The 20,436-nt window shown below is 44.3% G+C and overlaps 1 protein-coding gene across 5 annotated transcripts in view; it reads right to left on the bottom strand.

Annotated features, from left to right (window-relative positions):
* SHQ1 (SHQ1, H/ACA ribonucleoprotein assembly factor) overlaps positions 1-20,436 on the bottom strand; it is a 205,090-nt gene that overhangs the window by 102,146 nt on the left and 82,508 nt on the right. For all 5 annotated transcript variants that reach the window (XM_080677011.1, XM_080677010.1, XM_080677009.1 and 2 more), the window contains 3 exons: positions 18,099-18,253; positions 15,582-15,635; positions 11,054-11,177 (listed from right to left, as the gene is read on the bottom strand). In XM_080677011.1, the coding sequence (XP_080533137.1) occupies positions 11,054-11,177; positions 15,582-15,635; positions 18,099-18,253 (333 nt within the window). The remainder of the gene's footprint in view (positions 1-11,053; positions 11,178-15,581; positions 15,636-18,098; positions 18,254-20,436) is intronic.

The raw sequence follows: 20,436 nt of genomic DNA, 5'->3' as shown, positions 1-20,436 counted from the left end.
ATAGCATGTTATTAAACAATGAATGGGTTACCAATGAGATCAAGGAAGAAATAAAAAAACTTCCTGGAAACAAATGAAAATGAACACACAACAACCCAAAATCCATGGGACACAGCAAAAGTAGTCCTGAGAGGGAAGTTCATAGCATTACAGGCCTACCTCAAAAAACAAGAAACTTTGAAAATAAAATAGCTAACCATACAATTTAAGAAACTAGAAAGCAAACAAAAAGAAAAGCCCAGAATAAGTAAAAGGAACAAAATAATAAAGATCACAGCAGAAATAAATGACAGAGACAAAAAAATAAACAAACAACAACAACAAAAACAATATAGTAGGTCAATGAAACCAAGAGCTAGTTCTTTGAAAAGATAAACAAGATTGATGAACCTTTAGCCAGACTCAAAAAGGAGAGATGACCCAAATAAATAAAATCAGAGGTGAAAGCAGTGAAGTTACAACTGACACCACATAAATACAAAGGATTGTAAGAAAATACTATGAACAACTATATACCAATAGCTGGACAATGTGAATGAAACAGACAAATTCATAGAAAAATACAATAGCCCAAAACTGAATTAGGAAGAATTGGAAAGCCTGTATAGGCCATTAACAACTCATGAAACAGAAGCACTAATTGAAAAACTCGCAGCAAATGAAAGCCCTGTTCTGAATGGCTTCACAGGGGAGTTTTACCAAACATTCAAAGAACTAACACACCTGTCCTTCTCAAACTATTCCAAAAATTCCAAGAGAAATGGACACTTTCAAGCTACTTTTACAAGGCCAGCATTACCCTAATTCCAAAACCAGACAAAGACACTACAAAGAAAATTACAGGCCAGTATCCCTGATGAACATAGATGCTAAAATCCTCAACAAAATATTAGCAAATCAAATCCAGTAATATATTAAAAAGTTCATATACCATGACAAAGTGCGATTTATTCCAGGGATGCATGACTGGTACAATATTAGTAAGTCAATACATGTGATACATCACATAAGCAAACCAAAAGATAAAAATCACAATATCATATCATTAGACACAGAGAAAGCATTCGATAAAATCTAACACCCAGTGTTGATAAAAACTCTCAGCCAAGTGGGAATAGAAGATCATACCTCAACATAATAAAACCCATATATAACAAAACTACAGCCAACATCATACTCAATAGGCAAAAACTAAAACCATTTCCCCTAAGAACAGGAACAAAGACAGGGATGAACACTTTCACCACCCTTATGCAACATAGTACTGGAAGTCCTAGCTATAGCAATACAGACTAGAAGAAGAAGTAAAAGGCATTATGTCATTATTTGCAGATGACAGGATATTGCACATAGAAAACCCTAAAGACTCCACCAGGGAACTACTAGATTAAATAAATTAATTAGGCAAGAGAGAAAAGTATAAAATTAACACCCCAAAATCGATGCTTTTTTATACACCAACTAGAGGCCCAATGCATGAATTCTGCATGGGTGGGGTCCGGCCGGCCCAACACCAATCAGCGGAATGGGGCTGGGCCTGTCGAGAGGAGGAGACGGTGGGAGGTTGGCCGCTGGCCCGCCCCGATTGGGGCCAGATCAGGGCCGGGCCAGCTGGGGGGAGGGGCTGTGGGCAACTGGCCAGCGGGCCCTGCCCCCGATTGTAGTGTGGGGGCTGTTTGGGGTGGGGCTGGCCGTGGGGAGGGGCTGTGGATGGTGGGCCGGCCGGACCCACCCCTGAATGGGGTTGGGGGAGGTTGGACGGCCAGCCCCAGCCCTGATTAGTGGGGGGTGGGTGATCGGGGGTGGGGCCGGCTGTGGGGAGGGGCTGTAGGTGGTGGACCAGCCAGCCCCACCCCTAAATGGGATTGGGAGGGGGGGCAATCAGGGGCCAGTGGCCTGAGGAAAGGGCCATGGGCGGTTGACCGACCGGCCCTGACCCTAATCGAAGTGGGGGAGGGGGGCGATCAAGGGTGGGGCTGGCTAGGGGGAGGGAACAATCAGGTGTGGGGTCAGCCGGGGGGAGGGGCTGTGGGCCAATCAGGGTGGGGCAGGCCGATGGGAATGGGGAGGCTGGGGAGAGGGGCCGTGGGCGATTGGCCAGCCAGCCCCACCCCCTGAGCCAAATTTTTTAAACTTCTTGTAACGCCACTTCTTCAAAATAGACTCGCCCAGGCCGTGGTATTTTGTGGAAGAGCCACACTCAAGAGGCCAAAGAGCCACATGTAGCTTGCGAGCCGCAGTTTACTGAGCACTGTGCTGGGGCAAGCGAAACAAAGGAAAAAATAAACAAATGAGACTATCTTATCTAATAAAGAGGGAATATGCTAATTGACTCTCATGCCATCGCAAAGAAGGCGGCGCCCACAGCCAATAAGGAGGGAATATGCTAATTGAATGCCCCGCCCTCAAAGATGGAGGCACCCACAGCCACAAAATGGCGCCGCCCAATCCTCTCAACTCTGCCGGGGTGGTAGGCGGTCCCGGCCACACCACGTGCCTGCCTCCAGAGTCCCCCAGTCTCCTCAACCCCGCAGCCTCCCAGGGCCGAAGCAAGGCTCAGGCAAGTCTCAGATGTCAGCTGCCCAGCTGCCCAGGGCCTGCCCCAGGAGAGACAAGCCTCGGAGGGTGGCTGCCCGAGGCTCAGGTAACCAGGGCTGGCCAAGGCTTGCGCTGCCAGCAGTGGCAGCAGCAGAGGTGTGATGGGGTGTCGCCTTCCCCTGATTGCCGGGTCGCCTCCCACCCCTGGGGCTCCTGGACTGTGAGAGGGGGCAGGCCAGGCTGAGGGACCCCCCTCCAGTGCATGAATTTTCATGCACCGGGCCTCTAGTAGCAAAATAAAAAGCTTCTGCACAGCAAAAGAAACCATCAACAAAATGAAAAGGGAGCCCGCTGTATGGGAGAATGTATTTTCCAATGATACATCTAATAAGGGGTTAATTTCCAAAATATATAAGGAACTCATAGAACTTAATAAAAGGAAGACAAACAATCCAGTTAAAAAAATGCGCAAAGCCCTAACCGGTTTGGCTCAGTGGATAGAGCGTTGGCCTGCGGACTGAAGGGTCCCAGGTTTGATTCTGGTCAAGGGCATGTACCTTGGTTGTGGGCACATCCCCAGTAGGGGGTGTGCCAGAGGCAGCTGATCGATGTTTCTCTCTCATGATGTTTCTAACTCTCTCTCCCTCTCCCTTCCTCTCTGTAAAAAAATCAATAAAATACATTTTTTTTAAAAAAATGGGCAAAGGACCTAAATAGACACTTCTCCAAAATGGACATACAGATGGTGAAGAGACATATGAAAAAATGCTCAAAGTCACTGATCATCAGAGAGATGCAAATTAAAACAACAATAAAAAAAATCACCTCACATCTGTAAGAATGGCTACCTTGAAAAATAAACAAATGTAAAGTGCTGGTGAGGATGTAGAGAAATGCAGACTGCTGCAGCCACTATGGAAAAACAGTATGGAGATTCCTCAAAAATTAAATACGAAACTAACATTTGACCCAGTGATCTCACTTCTGGGAATACATCCTAAGAAACCGGAAAAATCGATCAGAAAGAATATATGAACCCCATGTTCATAGCAGCACAATTTACCATAGCTAAGAGCTGGAAACAGCCCAAGTGCCTATCAGTAGATGAGTTGATAAAAAAGTGGTGGTACATTTTTACACAATGGAATACTACGCAGCAGTAAAAAAAAGGAGGATATGTTATCCTTTGAGACAGCACAGAGGTACCTAGAGAGTATTGTGCTAAGCGAAATAAGCCAGTCAAAGAAAGACAAGTATCACATGGTCTCACTCATAGGTAGAATCTGATGAAAAAAATAAAGTGGCGAACAAAATATATCTAGAGACACAGAAGCATGGAACAGACTGTCAAGTCTCAGAGAGAAGGGGTGGGGAGGCTGGGTGGGTGGGATGAGATTATCCAAAGAACTTATATGCATACTAGAGGCCAGATGCACAAAATTTGTGCAAGGGGCTGGGCCCTCGCAGCTGCGGTGGCTTGCCTAGGCCCTTGCAGCCCTGGCTTCGTCCAGAAGGATGTCCGGTCTAATTAGCATATAATACTTTTACTAGAGGCCCATTGCAGGAAGATTCCTGCAAGAACAGGGCTTCCTGTGGCCGGAGCAAAGCAGAGAAGGGAGTGAAGCCCGCCAAGGTGGGCTTCCTTCCTGTCTCCGCTGCCACCTCGCTTCCCTCCCATCTCCGCTGCCTTGCTCCCTACTCCGGAGCTTCGCTCCTTTCTGCAGCGCTTGGCTTCTTTCTACGCTGTCTTCAGTCTTTGCTCCGTGCCTGCGTATGCAAATTAACTGCTATATTTGTTGGGTTAATTTGCATACTCGCACAGATTGGCTGGTGGGAATAGCGGTGGGATGGTCAATTTGCATGTTTCTCTTTTTATTAGTGTAGATTATTATTGATATGCATAAGCCATGGATACAGACAATAGTGTGGTGAAGGCCTAGGGTGGGGAGTGAGTTCGGGCTAGAAGGGGTCATTGAGTGAAAAAAGGGGACATACGTAATACTTTCAGTAATAACGATCAATTTAAAAAAAAAAAAAAGCAGGGACTTTTATTTAGTGGCGAATCTCTAATACCTGGAACAAAACCTTGCAGCAGTGGACTTTCAATTTCAATATTTTAAGAATGAATGAATGATGTAACTGTTCCCTTAAACCCATTCAGCTTCTTTCATCCCACAGCCACACACTCCAAGTTCTAATGATTTTTCCTTGACAATGCCCCTCGTAGCTGTCCTTTCTCCACCACTCCCTGAACACCTGTCCCCACTAATCATCTCAGTATCTCATGCCTCTATTATAAGCTCTTCTTCCTCCTCCCTCATGTTACAGCCTCTCCCCTTGTACTCCTGACACACGTGTATGGATTGCTGTCACAAGTGCCCTCCCTGCACAGCCTTCAAGGCTCTGTGGGCTTGCCCAGAGTCTTTTTGGCAATTGGTTCCCCACATCTAGAAGCCTTTTCTCCTCCATGTGACCTCGTGGGAAAGTGGCCTGTATTTAAGGCCTAGCTAAAGTCTTCTTCCTTCAGGAAGCCTGGGCTGACTTCCTAGTCATTAAAGTTCTTTACTAACAACCTGCAAAGGAAAGTTGTGGAAAGGAACCTCAGCTAATCCCCTCCATACCCTAACCTGCTCATTTCACAGGAGAACCTGAGGTTGAAGAACCGGAAGACACTCACAATGCCACTGTGTCAAGGGCTCAGGATCCAAATTCTGACCTTACTGGCTCCAGAGGCTAGCCACTGTGCTATGCTGCCCATATATTCTCGGCCCATTCAGTCTATATCACAACATTTTCATTATTTAAGAGTTAAATACATAATAAGTTCAGAGCAGGAGCCATGCCTTTTTCAGAAACTTTATTTATGTGGCTTCCTCATATGTAGCCAGGAAGAATGCCAATAAAAGTTTCATTGCTCAATTGGTTAAGAGAAATAAATAGTCATACACTGCTTAGTAGGCAGGTATTCTGAGAAATACAGTTAGGGGACACTGCTGTCATGTGAACATCAGAGAGCGCACCCACACAAACCTGGACGACCTTGCCCGCCACGTGCCCAGCCACACAGTACAGCCTATTGCTCCTGGGCTGCAAGCCTGTGCAGCATGTAACTACACAACCACACAAGAGGGTTCCAGCGCAAGAGGAGACGGTGCAATCCAGAGTGGTGGTGAGCATAGGTTCACAAGGTGTACTGTTTTACAGCAATTATTTTAATGAGTAGAAAGAGTACATTCTAAAATAACAAAGTATAGTAAATACAATAACCAGTAATATCCTATCAGCATCACTAGTACCGCGTACTGTACACACTGTATGTACTACCCTTTCACATGACTAGCAGCAGCACCGAGACATGTGAGCAATGCATTGCACTATGATGTTACCATGGGTTTGCTATCACTGGGCTACAGGAATTTTTCAGGTCCATTTTAATCTTATGTCTAGGACCTCTGTCGATCTTTGAAACATCATTATTAGGTGCATGACCACGCTTAGAAAGCCTAAAACTACATTTACTTAAGTCAAGGTCAGAGATCTAGCTTGTCAAAATGGCCCAGGATAACTATATCAAACTAGAAGCCTGATGCACGAAAATTCGTCCAAGAGTAGGCCTTCTTTCCCTCAGCTGCTGGCACCAGCTTCCCTCTGGCACCCAGGACCCGGGCTTCCCTCCTCCAGCTACCAGCAGGCACCCGGGACCCGGGCTGCCTTCCCTCCAGCCCCAGCTTTGTCAGGAAAGATGTCCAGAAGACATCCCATCTAATTAGCATATTACCCTTTTATTATTATAGATGACTAGTGACCCGGTGCACGAAATTCGTGCACAGTGGGGGGTTCCCTCAGTCCAGCCTGCCCCCTCTCACAGACTGGGAGCCCTCAGGGGATGTTCTACTGAATGCTTAGGCACCTTAGCCTCAGTCCGGCCACCCTCTACAGGAGGTGACCGGGCTGATCAAGGGAAGGCACCAGCGCCATTAACTATAACTATATCAAACTAGAGCCCTGCTGCTGCAGCCACTGCCAGTCACTGCAACTGCATGGACTCTAGTCCCTTCACTCTGAAAAAATGACAACTTTCTTTAGGCATTTTCAAGATGTATTTTTCAAAGGATATGACATTTCTTTTTTCTTTTTTTTTTTTATCCTCACTTGGGGATATGTGTCCATTGATTTTTAGAGTGTGTGGAAGAGAGAGGGAGAGACAGAGAGAAACATCAATGTGAGAGGCACACTTTGATTGGTTGCCTCCTGCATGAGCCCTGACCTGGGCCCCGGCCAGGGAGGAGCCTGTAACCTAGGTACATGCCCTTGATCAGAATCGAACCCGGACCCTGCGGTCAGCAGGCCGAGGCTCTATCCACTGAGCCAAACCAGCTAGGGCAGGATATGACATATCTTAGCTCCTCCAGTAGCGGACCTTCGTTTTTTCCTCCAGGAGTGTGGTGGAAAAACCCTAGATCACCTTATTGGATTCTTATAACCCAAATTACCAAGAACACTGCAAGTGGCAGCTTACAGGGAGCTTAGCCAATGAGCTGTCAGAAAAGGTATTTACTCTCAAACTGGTTTGGCTCAGTGGATAGACCGTGGGCCTGCAGACTGAAGGGTCCCAGGTTTGAATCCTGTTAAGGGCATGTACCTTGGTTGGAGGCACATCCCCAGTGGGGAGTGTGCAGGAGGCAGCTAATCGATGTTTCTCTCTCATTGATATTTCCGAATGTCTATCCCTCTCCCCTCTTCTCTGTAAAAAAAATCAATAAAATACATATTTTTTTAAAAAGGTGTTTCCTCTGCAGCTCATGCAACCCCTGCGTTGTGTCCACTGGGCTAGGGGCGTGTTCCTGCCACCCAGTGGTGGCCGCCGGGGTCTCCGCACACCCCAGAGGCTGGCAGCCATCCGCCCCGTCGTGGGCGCCGGGCTAGGGGCGTAGACACAAACCGCCACTTGGTGCTGGAGCACGCACAAGCGGCTAGGGGCGGGGCAGGAACATCCTGTCTCCCAACACCCCCGAGGCCAGCAGCCAGCCCCGTAGTGGGCGCTGGGCTGGGGGCGTGGACCCAAACCGCCACTTGGTGCTGGAGCATGTGCAAGCGGCTGGGGCAGGGTGGGAACATCCCGGGGGTGGGAACATCCCCGCGTCGCCACCCCCAGCTGTTTGGGGCCTGCACCCATAGGCCCAGAGTGGCCGGAGGGCGTTCTGGGACCCCTGCTGCTCAGGGCCTAAGTGCGGGCCTACAGGCTAGGAGCGGCCTGGGTCTGGAGGATGTTCCCAGGACCCAGGCCACTCAGCGCCTGCGCACGCAAATTAACCGCCATCTTTGTTGGGTTAATTTGCATACTCGCTCTGACTGGCTGGTGGGCGTAGCGGAGTGATGGTTAATTTGCATGTTTCTCTTTTATTACATAGGATTAGTGTAGACTACCCCGCACACCCTACAGGCCAATTTTAATTACAAAGGAGGTAATGTTGAAGGCAGAGTTTGATGACAGGAGGAGGAAATACAGCAGGTTCTTAAATAACTTTTGTTCAACTTCATTTCATTCCAACTGTGTATGATCTGAACGCTTGTCCATATCTAGTCGCCTATGGTAAAACTGGTTTTCTTCTCTGTTTTTCACTTCAAGTCACAGAGTCTACTGATGACATTAAGTGAGGACTCACTGAACAATCAAAACTCACAGAAGTGATGAAACCAAATTAGCCATGTTCTCCAAATAGAAACATTCACGGGAGAACTAACTAAACTATAAGAATTTTTTGAATAGTTTTAATTGTCATAGAGAAGAAAATACCAGGTGGAGCATATGCCAATCTCTCTCTCTTCTGGGGGGTGGAGTTTAGGGGAAGGCGTTTATTTTTATAACTACCAACTTAACGTTTTAAAAGTCAACAATAAGTCTTTACCAAAAAAACCCTAAAATTCTTCACCTGAACCTTGTGTAAGTGCCTCTACAGTTTGACACCCCGGATACTACCTATCATGATCACACAGCTCCCTGACACTGCCAGGCTAACAGACAATGCAGGATCTGAAGCTGCAAATAATTCAGTGCATGAAGAAAAGGGTAGGTATGCCAGCCTGGAGGGCGGCATAGAAAGGAGTAGATGTGGACTTAAAATGGGGTGGTTCAGGGAATAACAGAAAAAAAATTTATTTAGTTGGAGCAGATGGGTCCAGTAGGGAAATATGGGAGTAAATAGGTGAGTTTGGTAGAAGTCAGACTGTGACAAGGAGGAGACTAATGCAATCGGACAGGACTGTGGTGAGAGGTCTAAATGCAGGTGTCTGCAGTAGGAATAAAAGACTCTACTCCAGAGATTTTTATCAAGAAAAGTTATGGAAGTAAGGCCACAAATGAGAATCCATAGCAACATTACCTAATGAAATTATATAGCTTCATTTAACAGTCATGCCAAAAGCAAGGATGCCCCCTTGCTAAGGGTTACAGGCAAATTTATTATCACAAAAGAATAATAAAAGAAATGTCGAAAGTATTCCGTACTTTTAATTTAAAGAGAAGTTACATTGTATTTGCATATTTTTATCCCTATTTTGTTTAAAAAAGATAAACACATACGGGGGGAAAATTTTATATATGTATACAAGTAATATATACATATGTATATTAATATATATATGTTTGTCTCTACAGTCATTGAACAAATATGTGATGTGTGCCTGGCATTACTTTATATGAGTAATTACTGTTGTTTATTCTTCTTTGCACTTCTATTTTCAAAATTCTCCACAATGAACATTTATTTCTTCAACAAAAAAACAGACATACTTAATTATATAACTAAGCATTAAAATACTAATAAAAATGCTAAACATTTAAATTCATACTTGAACATTTTCTTTAACATGCATTTTTGAACAACTGAGAAGCAATATTTTGATCGGGTGTTTTAGAAAATTTACAAAAATTATGAAACAGTTTTGAAAAGGAAATTTATATACTCTTTAAAAACCGTGCTTTCATTTTAAGTCTTTTTTTTTTTTTTAAATATATTTTCTTGTTTTTTTACAGAGAGGAAGGGAGAGGAATAGAGAGTTAGAAACATCGATGAGAGAGAAACATTGATCAGCTGCTCCTGCACACCTCCTACTGGGAATGTGCCCGCAACCCAGGTATGTGCCCTTGACCAGAATCGAACCTGGGACCTCTCAGTCCGCAGGCCGACGCTCTATCCACTGAGCCAAACCAGTTAGGGCCATTTTAAGTCTTATTCATCCTATTTTCACAGAATGCTGTGTGACAAATAAGGTGAAAGTTAACTAGTCCCTGGCTGGAGTGCTTCGTAGTCACAGGTTTGATTCCTGGCCAAGGTGCATACCTCGGTTGCAGGTTTGATCCTGCCCAGTTGGGGCTTGTGTGGGAGGCAATCAATACATGTCTCTCTCTCTCTCTCTGTTTGTTCCTCCCTCCCTTATTCTAAGATCAATAGAAAAAAAATTAACAACAACAAAAAAAGTCCTCAGAGTAGCTGTGCTTTTCTTTGGAAAGCCTTTCCTGACCTCCCAATTCCAGGTTCCCTGCCTCTTCCTAGTGAATCACTGTACTTCCCCAAGCAAAGTGCATTTCACTCTATTCTGAAATTGTTTATTATTTATCATCTGTCATCCAGGTAAAACTGTAAACTTCATAGGAACAGGAAATTTACCTTATTACTATTGGCTGGGTGCATGAAAATTCATGCACTGGAGGGGGGTCCCTCAGCCCGGCCTGCCCCCTCTCACAGTCTGGGAGCCCTCAGGGGTGGGAGGCGTCCCAGCGATCAGGGGAACACGACGCCCCCATCACACCTCTGCTGCTGCCACTGCTGGCAGTGCAAGCCTCAGCCAGCCCTTGTTACCTGAGCCTCGGGCAGCCCTGGGAAACTGCCATCTGAGGCTTGCCCGCGCCTCAGGCCAGCCCTGGGCGGCTGGGGGGCTGAGGAAACTTGGGGACTCCAGAAGTAGGCGCGCAGGGCGGCCGGACCCCCCTGGGCGCGGGCCTGGCCATGCCATGAGCCTGCCGCCCCAGCAGGACTAAGGGGACTGGGCGCCGCCATCTTGTGGCTGTGGGTGACGCCATCTTTGAGGTTGTGGCAGTCAATTAGCATATTCCCTCCTTATTGGCTGTGGGCGCTTCCATCTTTGTGAGAGCATGACGGTCAATTAGCATATTCCCTCTTTATTAGATAGGCTTATACCCACAGTCCTAGCATAGTACCTAGAAATTATAAGCACCCAAGAAAAATTGAATGATGAAATCTACTAGAATACCAAGTGGTTTGGAATATGGTGTGTACCTTCTTTATTTACCTTCCCACTCCTTTCAAAAATACCTGATTTGTGTGATTATATATCTGTATAGAGAGACTATTACTTTACATATACCTGGGAGGAAAAGTGGTTGGATGAATCATTTTCATTATTTATGTATAGAAAAAAAAGAGTATTACTTCCTCAGACTGAAAACTTGTAATTTTTCATTCACAATTCTGTAAGCAAAATAATACCTCACCTAGTTGCAGTATCTTTATAGTGTCGCTGCAGGCTTTCGTCACCAGCTTGAAATGGCGGTAAAGTGGGTAGCACAAAACTCTTCTTCCAAAAGACACCAGGACGTCATGAACATTAGTCCAAGTCTATGAAGTATCAGTTAAATAAGTAAACATTTCCATATTACACAAACAAAAGTACATCATGAAATACTGTCCATTAAAAGTTAAAAGTTTGGCCCTAGCTGGTTTAGCTCAGTGGATAGAGCATCGACCCGTGGACCGACGGGTCCCAGGTTCGATTCTGGTCAAGGGCATCAAATTTGGGACCCTTATTATTTATTATTATCCCCACAGTCCTAGCATAGTACCTAGAAATTATAGGCACCCATGAAAAACAAGATTAAAAAGTGATTTAAATGTGGCACTTAGCTTGTTTTAGAATATGGACCTCGGTTACAGGCTCCTCCGCAGCCTGGGCTCTGGTCGGGGCTTGTGCAGGAGGCAACCAATCTATGTGTTTCTCTCACATCGATATTTCTCTCTGTCTTTCCCTCTCTTCTACTCTACCTAAAAAAAAAAAAAAAAAAAAAAGCAATGGGAAAATATCCTCGGGTGAGGATTAAAAAAATTGTTTTTAAGTTTGGATTATTGTGAAGCCAAGTAGAAGAGAAATATAAAACCATAAAATGAGTTTTTGTACACCTTACAATAAATTAATCTTATTAGTCTTTGTAATTTCCATATTTTATCAACATATCACAAACACTCTTTAAAAATCACATATGTAGTAGGAAAGCTTTTAAAAGTCTCTTAAGAATTACAAATGTGAATCTAAAACATATGGGACTGAACCAAACACACATGCACACAAAAGACCTTTCTCAATAATCTACATTTTATGCTTTCGTCTTTCAGGACCATTCCAGAGAGTAGAGATGAAAGGTTTAGAACTTTTTAGTGGTGTGTGTTCAGTCTCTTTTTTACTTTGGGAATGAATAATACATAGTATTTACTTCAGTAATTTATTTTTAATCATCAAAGAGAAAACTAATAATTCCTGGAGAAAAAAAGTATTTTGTAAATAGTATTAAACTGATAACCATTAGCAATTTAAAACTTACTGAAATCACTAGACAAAGGTAATTTTCTACCAAACTGTTTTCAAATTGAGGTTTTGTTTTGTTTTGTTTTGTTTTTATTGATTTCAGAGAGGAAGGGAGAGGGAGAGATAGAAACATCAATGATGAGAGAAAATCAGTGATCAGCCTCCTACATGCCCCTTCCAGGGATTGAGGCCGCAACCATGAGCCCTGACTGGAAATCAAACCATGACCTCCTTGTTCATAGGATGATGCTCAACCACTGAACTATACTGGCCGGGCTTAAAATGAGTTTTGATATAAAATGTTACCCATATATAAAATTTAAAATATAAAATTAACACTAAGGGAGCAGCATAATTTCCATGTATATTAACTTTAATAAATGGGAGACCAGATTAAGAATATTGAGTACCTGACAAAGAATAGTTTACATCTAAAAAGAGCTATGAACTTTTAAAAAATTCTAGCAAAAAAAATTCAATACTTATAAAAGTTTGACGGTTATTAACATGTCTGGTAATTTTAAGATTTCTCAAAAACTAAAAATTTCAAAATAAAATCATAAATAGGTGGTTACTCATGTAGATTTTAATAACCAAACCATAAAATTGATCACCAACTCCATAATGAATTCAATTACTACAAAAACCAGTTTCTCCAATATATGCTGATGGCAATACGTAGAACCTAAATGAAGTCTAGCAAACAGCACTTCTCTATATTTAATCCTATATAATAAAAGCCTAATATGCTAAGTGTCCAGTTGACCGGTCGGCCGTTCAACCAATCAAAGTGTAATATGCTAATGATATGCTAAGGCCGCACAACCACTCCCTATGACATGCACTGACCACCAGGGGGCAGACAGTCAACCAGTTGCTATAACATGCACTGACCACCAGGCGGAAGACACTCCAACAGGTAGGATAGCTTGCTGCTGGGGTCTGGCTGATTGGGACTGACCAAGGTGGGCCAGACATGCCCTGGAGTCCTCCCGCTGTCCCTCCTCAGCTGGCAAACCACCCGTGTCCTTCCCTGGCCTTCTTGCAATCTGAGACCCCTCAGGGGATCTCAGAGAGCCGGTTTTGGACCAATCCCACAGGCCAGGCTGAGTGACCCCACTGGTGCACGAATTCGTGCACCAGGCCTCTAGTCCTATATAATAAAAGAGTAATATGCAAATTAACCATCACTCCACTACACCCACAAGCCACGCCCAAAAGCCAATCAGGAGCGAATATGCAAATAAACCCAACCAAGATGGCTAAAGCCACAGAGAGCAGGAGGGAGCCTTGGGTTTCCCCGGCAATGGAGGAAGCCAAGCTTTCTGCCTGCCCTTGCCAGCCTAGGCCTCCACTCAAAGCTACAAAGTTTCAATGATAGAAGATACATAAACCCAAACAGAAATGGTGGCAGCCACGGAGCTGGAAAGAGCAGGAGGCTAGGGTTGCCCACGGCGATGGAGGAAGCCAAGCTTTCCCCACACCCTGGCCGGCCCAGGCCTCGCTTAAGGCTACAAAGTTTCAATTATAGAAGATACATAAATCCCAACAGAAATGGCTGCCGCCATGAAGCAAGCAGAAGGCTTGGCTCTGCTCCAGGCTACAAAGTTCCAATTGTAGAAGATAAATAAACCACAGATACCAGGGCCTCCGCTTGGGTAGCCAGGGGGCATGGCCGGCCTGCAAACCACCACAGGCCCCTCACCCAGGCCGCCTCGTGCCCCAAGGGAACCCCTACCCTGATCCGGGACACCCTTCAGGGCAAACCAGCTGGCCCCCACCCGTGTATGAGGCCTCTATCCTATCTAATAAAAGAGTAGTATGCAAGTTGACCATCACTCCAACACACAAGATGGCTGCCCCCATGTGGTCAAAGATCCTGCCCCCATGTGGACACAAGATGGGCACCACAAGATGGCCAGCAGGGGAGGACAGTTGGGAAGGACCAGGCCTGCAGGGGAGTGCAGTTGGGGGGGACCAGGCCTGCAGGGGAGGGCAGTTAGGGGTGACCAGGCCTGCAGGGAGGGCAGTTAGGGGTGACCAGGCCTGCAGGGGAGGGCAGTTGGAGGGTACCCAGGCCTGCAGGGGAGTGCAGTTAGGGGGGACCAGGCCTGCAGGGGAGGGCAGTTAGGGGTGACCAGGCCTGCAGGGAGGGCAGTTAGGGGCAAACAGGCTGGCAGGGGAGCAGTTAGGCATCAATCAGGCTCGCAGGGGAGTGGTTAGGGGATGATCAGGCTGGCAGGCAGAAGCGGTTAGGGGCAATCAGGAAGGCAAGCAGGCGAGCAGTTGGGAGCCAGCAGTCCTGAATTGTGAGAGAGATGTCCGACTGCCCGTTTAGGCCCGATCCTGTTGGGCCTAAGCAGGCAGTCGGACATCCCTTGAGGGGTCCCAGATTGGAGAGGGTGCAGGCTGGGCTGAGGGACAGGCCCTCCTGGTGCATGAATTTTGTGCATCGGGCCTCTAGTATACACATAAAACCCTGGAGATCTAGCTACAGATTCTGACTCAGTGTGTCTGGACTGATGTTATGTGCTGCTAACAAGCTCCCAGCCAAGGATGCTGGTCAAGCTGTTGGTCCATGGACCAGTCTGGGAGCAGCAAGATTCTGTGATAAAGTAAGTGTTTCAGTTCCTGTTTACAACTTACCTTTTACTTTAATCAAATGATGCCATGAAACAACTTTGATTTTACAACTTAAAATGTACTATATGTAGGATTTTAACTGGGGGAAATTTAAATTGACACTTTTTAAAACTTCTACTCTTAATTACTGTTTTGATGTATAACAGATTGTCCAAAACAGGTAAATTTAAAGATATCATCCATTGATATTTTCGATAAGACCTACACAACTATTTTCTAGAAAATATATGTAAAAACAAGTATCACTATATTAAAAGATTTATCAGTTCTAATGTACTAATTCTAGGACCTAAGAGAAGTTATTTAAGCTACATGTGCTAAGTTTCCTGGTCTGCAAAATGTGAATAGTACTTCTCACAGACTATGGGAAGGAGTTAGTGAGGGAATGCATGTACAATGCCTCCATAGCTCCTGGTGGTCAGTGGCAGCCAGTGGTAGGACCACGGGTGTGATTCCCATCTTTGAGCTCTGAGCCCCAATATATGCCAACTCACAAACATGCCTCAACTCCACCCCACAGTCTCCCCCAACAGACCACATACCCATTCTTTTTCCAAAGTGTGTTCTCCCTCTCCTGATTTCCAAAATACCCCACCTGCTTCATTAGTATACTATAATTAGAATAAGAGTAACAAATGAAATCAGAATTTTATTAAAAAGATGGAAAGTAAACTTGTACATTAAAGCTTCCATTTTTAAAAAGTCAAGGAATTGCTTGAATTACCCAAAATGAACTAATGACAACGAAAAAATACATTTCTGGACAAACAAATCTAAATAATTGCAATTAAAAATCATACCTCAAACCAGCACAGTGTTGGACTCAGTTTTCTGATATTCCACGCAGATTCAACCTTTATTTGTTTTAGAGAAAAGAATACTGTCACATGAGAGACAAAGTCATATAAAAATAAATATCCATTTATTCAAATAGCATGTGAGTAGTGTTGACATATATATAAAAACTAAGAAATGTCTATGATTGCAAAAAAAAAATAATTGCTTTACTCAATGTAGATGCTATCAAAGGCAAGTTTCGTCTATTTGGATTTTACAAAGCAAAGCTTTCCCACTGAGAAGACTCCCAGAGCACAAGAGCAAATGAGCACAGCTTTGAAAGTAAAATTAAAGGAAAGTGATGCTTGCTCCAGTTCTGTCCTTCTCAGCTAAATTACCACCTCCCAACCTGCTACCAATGGACGCAAAGATAATAGGAATGTGTGTCTGTGGCATACAGAAAAGCTGCTCAAGAATCTGGCCTCCAAAGAATGCTTGTGAGAGTGAGTACATTCTAAAGGAGGTTTTGAAGTTCAAGACTTCATCGTTTCAAATATGCAAATACCAGAATAAAGAATAAATGTTATTGAGTAAAACTAAACACTCACTTATCTCCTCAAGCAATAATATGAAGCACTTTTTTTTGCCAATGAAAACATTTTTTCCAATTGTAGTATCTTAAAAAGATGAGTGGAAACAAAAACCATTTTCAGATATATAAGGCCCTTGATACACTCATTTATATTCATTTTGGAGTGAAATGCAAATCTCAAGAGTCTCTTTTGAAATTTTCAGAATCATGACAATATAAATTATCTTGGCACATATAAAATTATAATCCTAAAACTATGATGTTATGTGAGACCAGCAGTTTAAATAATGCATACATCACGGCCCAATATACACATACATGCAAACATACATGCGCACAATGAAAGAGAGTGAAATAGATACATCACCTTTTTACAGTGGCTTTTTCTAGGGCTCAGATTACAGGAAATTTTAATGATTTTTTCTTGTGTGTATTTCCCTTTACAATTATACGAAGTATTTGTGTATTTAAAATTTTTTTTTAAATATATTTTATTGATTTTTTACAGAGAGGAAGGGAGAGGGATAGAGAGTTAGAAACATCGATGAGAGAGAAACATCGATCAGCTGCCTCCTGCACACCTCCTACTGGGGATGTGCCTGCAACCAAGGTACGTGCCCTTGACCGGAATCGAACCTGGGACCTTTCAGTCCGCAGGCTGATGCTCTATCCACTGAGCCAAACCGGTTTCGGCTGTGTATTTAAATTTTTAAGAAAGCATGTGCACAGGTCAAGAAAAGCCCTTTGAGCACGGATAAACATAAATAGCTGCAGGGCACATTAACCAGAAAGACTTTTTGTTGTTGTTTCCCAGCTTTTTTAAAAGTAGAGGTGAGAAAAACGTTTAGCTCTTCATTTACAAAATCAAATGTGATTTACGGAGAGCTACAACAAAGTCTACGTTATTAAAAAAGAATATAATTTAAGAATACTAATGTACTTTACAAAAGGATTTACTTTTCGAACAGGACTAGAGGCCCCGCGCACAAAATTCATACACTTGTGTGTGTGGTGGGGTGTCCCTCAGCCCAGCCTGCGCTCTCTCGCAGTCCGGGAGCCCTTGGGGTATGTCCGACTGATGGCTTAGGCCTGCAGCAGGCCTAAGCCATCAGTCGGACATCCTTAGCAATGCCGCGGAGGCAGAAGGGGTTCCCGCCACTGCTGCTGCACTTGCCAGCCGTTAGCCCTGGCTTCTGGCTGAATGGCACTATCCCTGTGGGAGCACACTGATCACCAAGGGGCAGCTTCTGCGGTGAGTGTCTGCCCCCTGTTGGTCAGTGCACAGCATAGCAACCGGTCATTCTGCTGTTCAGTCAATTTGCATATTAGCCTTTTATCATATAGGATTTCTTTAAAAGATTCCTATACCTTGCACCTGCTAATTGACAGCTCAGAGAAAGAATATAAATGGGTTGATAGTTTACCCCTTGCCAATGTCAAGTATCTAATTTAAGTAATTTATCTCCTAAAGATCCTTTTTCTCTAACCTCAGTTTTACTTCCCCTCTTTGCTATGTGTAAAGATTGATGCCAAGAGAGAAAAGGAAGACACCAATAAGCATTGTGCTTCCATGTTGATATCCACCACCAACAAACGTGCAACTCTGCCCCAAGCGACCCCTAAGTAGTGATCACCACAGGTCTTCCTCTCCACAAGAGGAGTGAAGTACTAATACAGTTTACTCAGTGCAGGAGTCTAGGCCCGTGGTTGGCAAACTGCGGCTTGTAAGCCACATGTGGCTCTTTGGCCCCTTGAGTGAGGCTCTTCCACAAAATACCACGGCCTGGGTGAGTCTATTTTGAAGAAGTGGCGTTAGAAGAAGTTTAAGTTTAAAAAATTAGGCTCTCAAAAGAAATTTTAATCGTTGTACTGTTGATATTTGGCTCTGTTGACTAATGAGTTTGCCGACCACTGGTCTAGGCCAACAAGCAGATACACACGTACTTACATTCTTCTCTCCTTCATTGACACGAGTCTCATAGCAATAGGCCAGAAGGATATCAATCAGACTGTAGTACACTTGATGTTGGGCTCTTTTGTCCAGCAGATAAGACTTATGGACAAATTTCCGCAGCTGATATTTCTCTTCTTCAGAGAAAAATACTAGAAGAAAATGTATTTAAAAATTAAATATTCCATCCAGTTTTGTAGAATGCCCCCAATGCTGAGATCTGCCAAAATTAGAACTTTGATTATAGAAACTGAAAGATATTTAATTCTAGATACATAAACAACTTTTAAATTAGACTTCACTGTTTTTTTTTTATTTTTTAAATATATCTTTATTGATTTCAGAGAGGAAAGGAGAAGGAAAGAGAGATAGAAACATCAATGATGAGAGAGAATCATTGATTGGCTGCCTCCTGCACGCCCCCTACTTGGCATCAAGCCCACAACCCAGGCATGTGCCCTTGACCGGAATCAAACCCGGGACCCTTCAGTCCAGCAGTCACCAACCTTTCAGACCTCAATGACCACCAATGGTCCATGGACCACCAGTTGATGACCACTGCTCCAAAGTTTCCTTAAACCAGCTGTCGCTAACCTTTCAGACCTCGCAGAACTCCGGTGGTCCACGGACCACTGTTTGCTTCAGTCCACATGCTGACATTCTATCCCCTGAGCCAAACCAGCTAGGGCTAGACTTCACCATGCTATTAATATTTGTGTTTGCTCAAATCCTACTAGGGCTAAATAAAGCAGAAATGTCTAAACAATATCTATTGCTATTACCAGATCTCTTACACCTCTTCTTGCTAAAGTGTTCTGCATTCAAGGCATCTGAATGTTAGAGTTATTGACTTTAAAGTTACCATAATATATTTTGACAACAGAAAACATCTATAATAATAAAAGCATAATATGCTAATTAGACTGGATGACCTTCCGGACAAAGCCGGGGCTGCGAGGGAAGCCCAGGTCCCAGGTGCCAGCAGCTGGGGGAAGGAAAGCCTACTCTTGCATGAATTTCGTGCATCGGGCCTCTAGTATAATATAGCTAAGTAAAGCACTCTTTAAATATTCACTATTCATTTTAAAAGTTCAATACAAAAAAGTAGGAATATTCTCACATATTAGTCCATTAAGTGCATAGTATTAATATTCTCTATAAACAGAAACAAAGTTATACATAAATACATTAAGTGTGACCGTATCACATATGAGACTTATGGAAAGAGGATATTTCTTTTCAATAGTCGTTTCCTTTTTCTTGTTCTGCTTGGTACCCTCTTTTCATCTTCATCAATAGCCCCAAGTTAAAAATTTAGTATATATACTAATTATTATATATAGCATATACTGATTTTTCTTTCTTTTAATTTTATTGTTTAAGGTATTACAAATAGTAGTACATATGTCTCTCTCTCTTTTTCCCCCCCACTGACCTCCCTTCTACCCCTGCCTCCCCTACCCCCTGGCACTTGCCCTCGTCCCCCCCCCCCCCCCCGCCCCCAGTGTCTTGAGCAGCCTTGGGCAAACTACGGCCCACAGGCCGGATCCGGCTGTTCTATCCAGTTCTCTTGCTCTCACCTCTGCTCCTTTACTTTGAATTTATATTAGTTTACACAAACACTCCATCCATGCTTTTGTTCCGGCCCTCCGGTCCAGTTTAAGAACCCATTGTGGCCCTCGAGTCAAAAAGTTTGCCCACCCCAGGTCTTGAGTCTGTTGGTTGTGCTTAGTCCTGCGGGTAAGACCCTCTGAGGGGAAGGAACAGGGGCTGGAGAATAGCCCTTGCATACAAGTCCTTCAGTTGATCTCTTACCCCCCTCAACCCTCCCCTACCTTCCCGCTGTAGTTTGACAGTCTGTTCGATGCTTCTTTGCCTCTATTTTTGTTCAACAATTTATAATGTTCTTTATTATCCATAAATGAGACCCCTGACCTTTCACATGGCTGGTCCTTCGGTTTGGACACCTGACCTTTCACATGGCTGGTCCTGCGGTTTGGATCCTTCCCTCCCCTTTCCTCCCCTGGCATGTTGCTGGTCCTGCGGGTAAGACCCTCTGAGGGGAAGGAACAGGGGCTGGAGAATAGCCCTTTGGCATCAAGCCCCTAGGACAGTGAGGTTCTGACCCACATCAGATACACCCAGGCCCAGAAACCAGCCAAACCAGACAAGCAACCCCATGGCTGCCTCAGGACCAGCTGCCCTGATGAAGGACCTGAAAGGACACACCTGGGGAGCTGATGCATCTCAGGGACCCTCCCCGGAGGGCAGAGAAACACCCTCAGGACAGGATCAGTGGCTGCTCTCTGGGGAGCAGCCAGGCCTTGCCCCATCC

This window comes from Plecotus auritus (assembly GCF_963455305.1).
Source record: "Plecotus auritus genome assembly, chromosome: 6".
In the NCBI taxonomy this organism is placed as follows: Eukaryota; Metazoa; Chordata; class Mammalia; order Chiroptera; family Vespertilionidae; genus Plecotus; species Plecotus auritus.
Note: the sequence above shows the minus strand (reverse complement) of the source record. Positions and strands in the feature narration are given on the sequence as shown.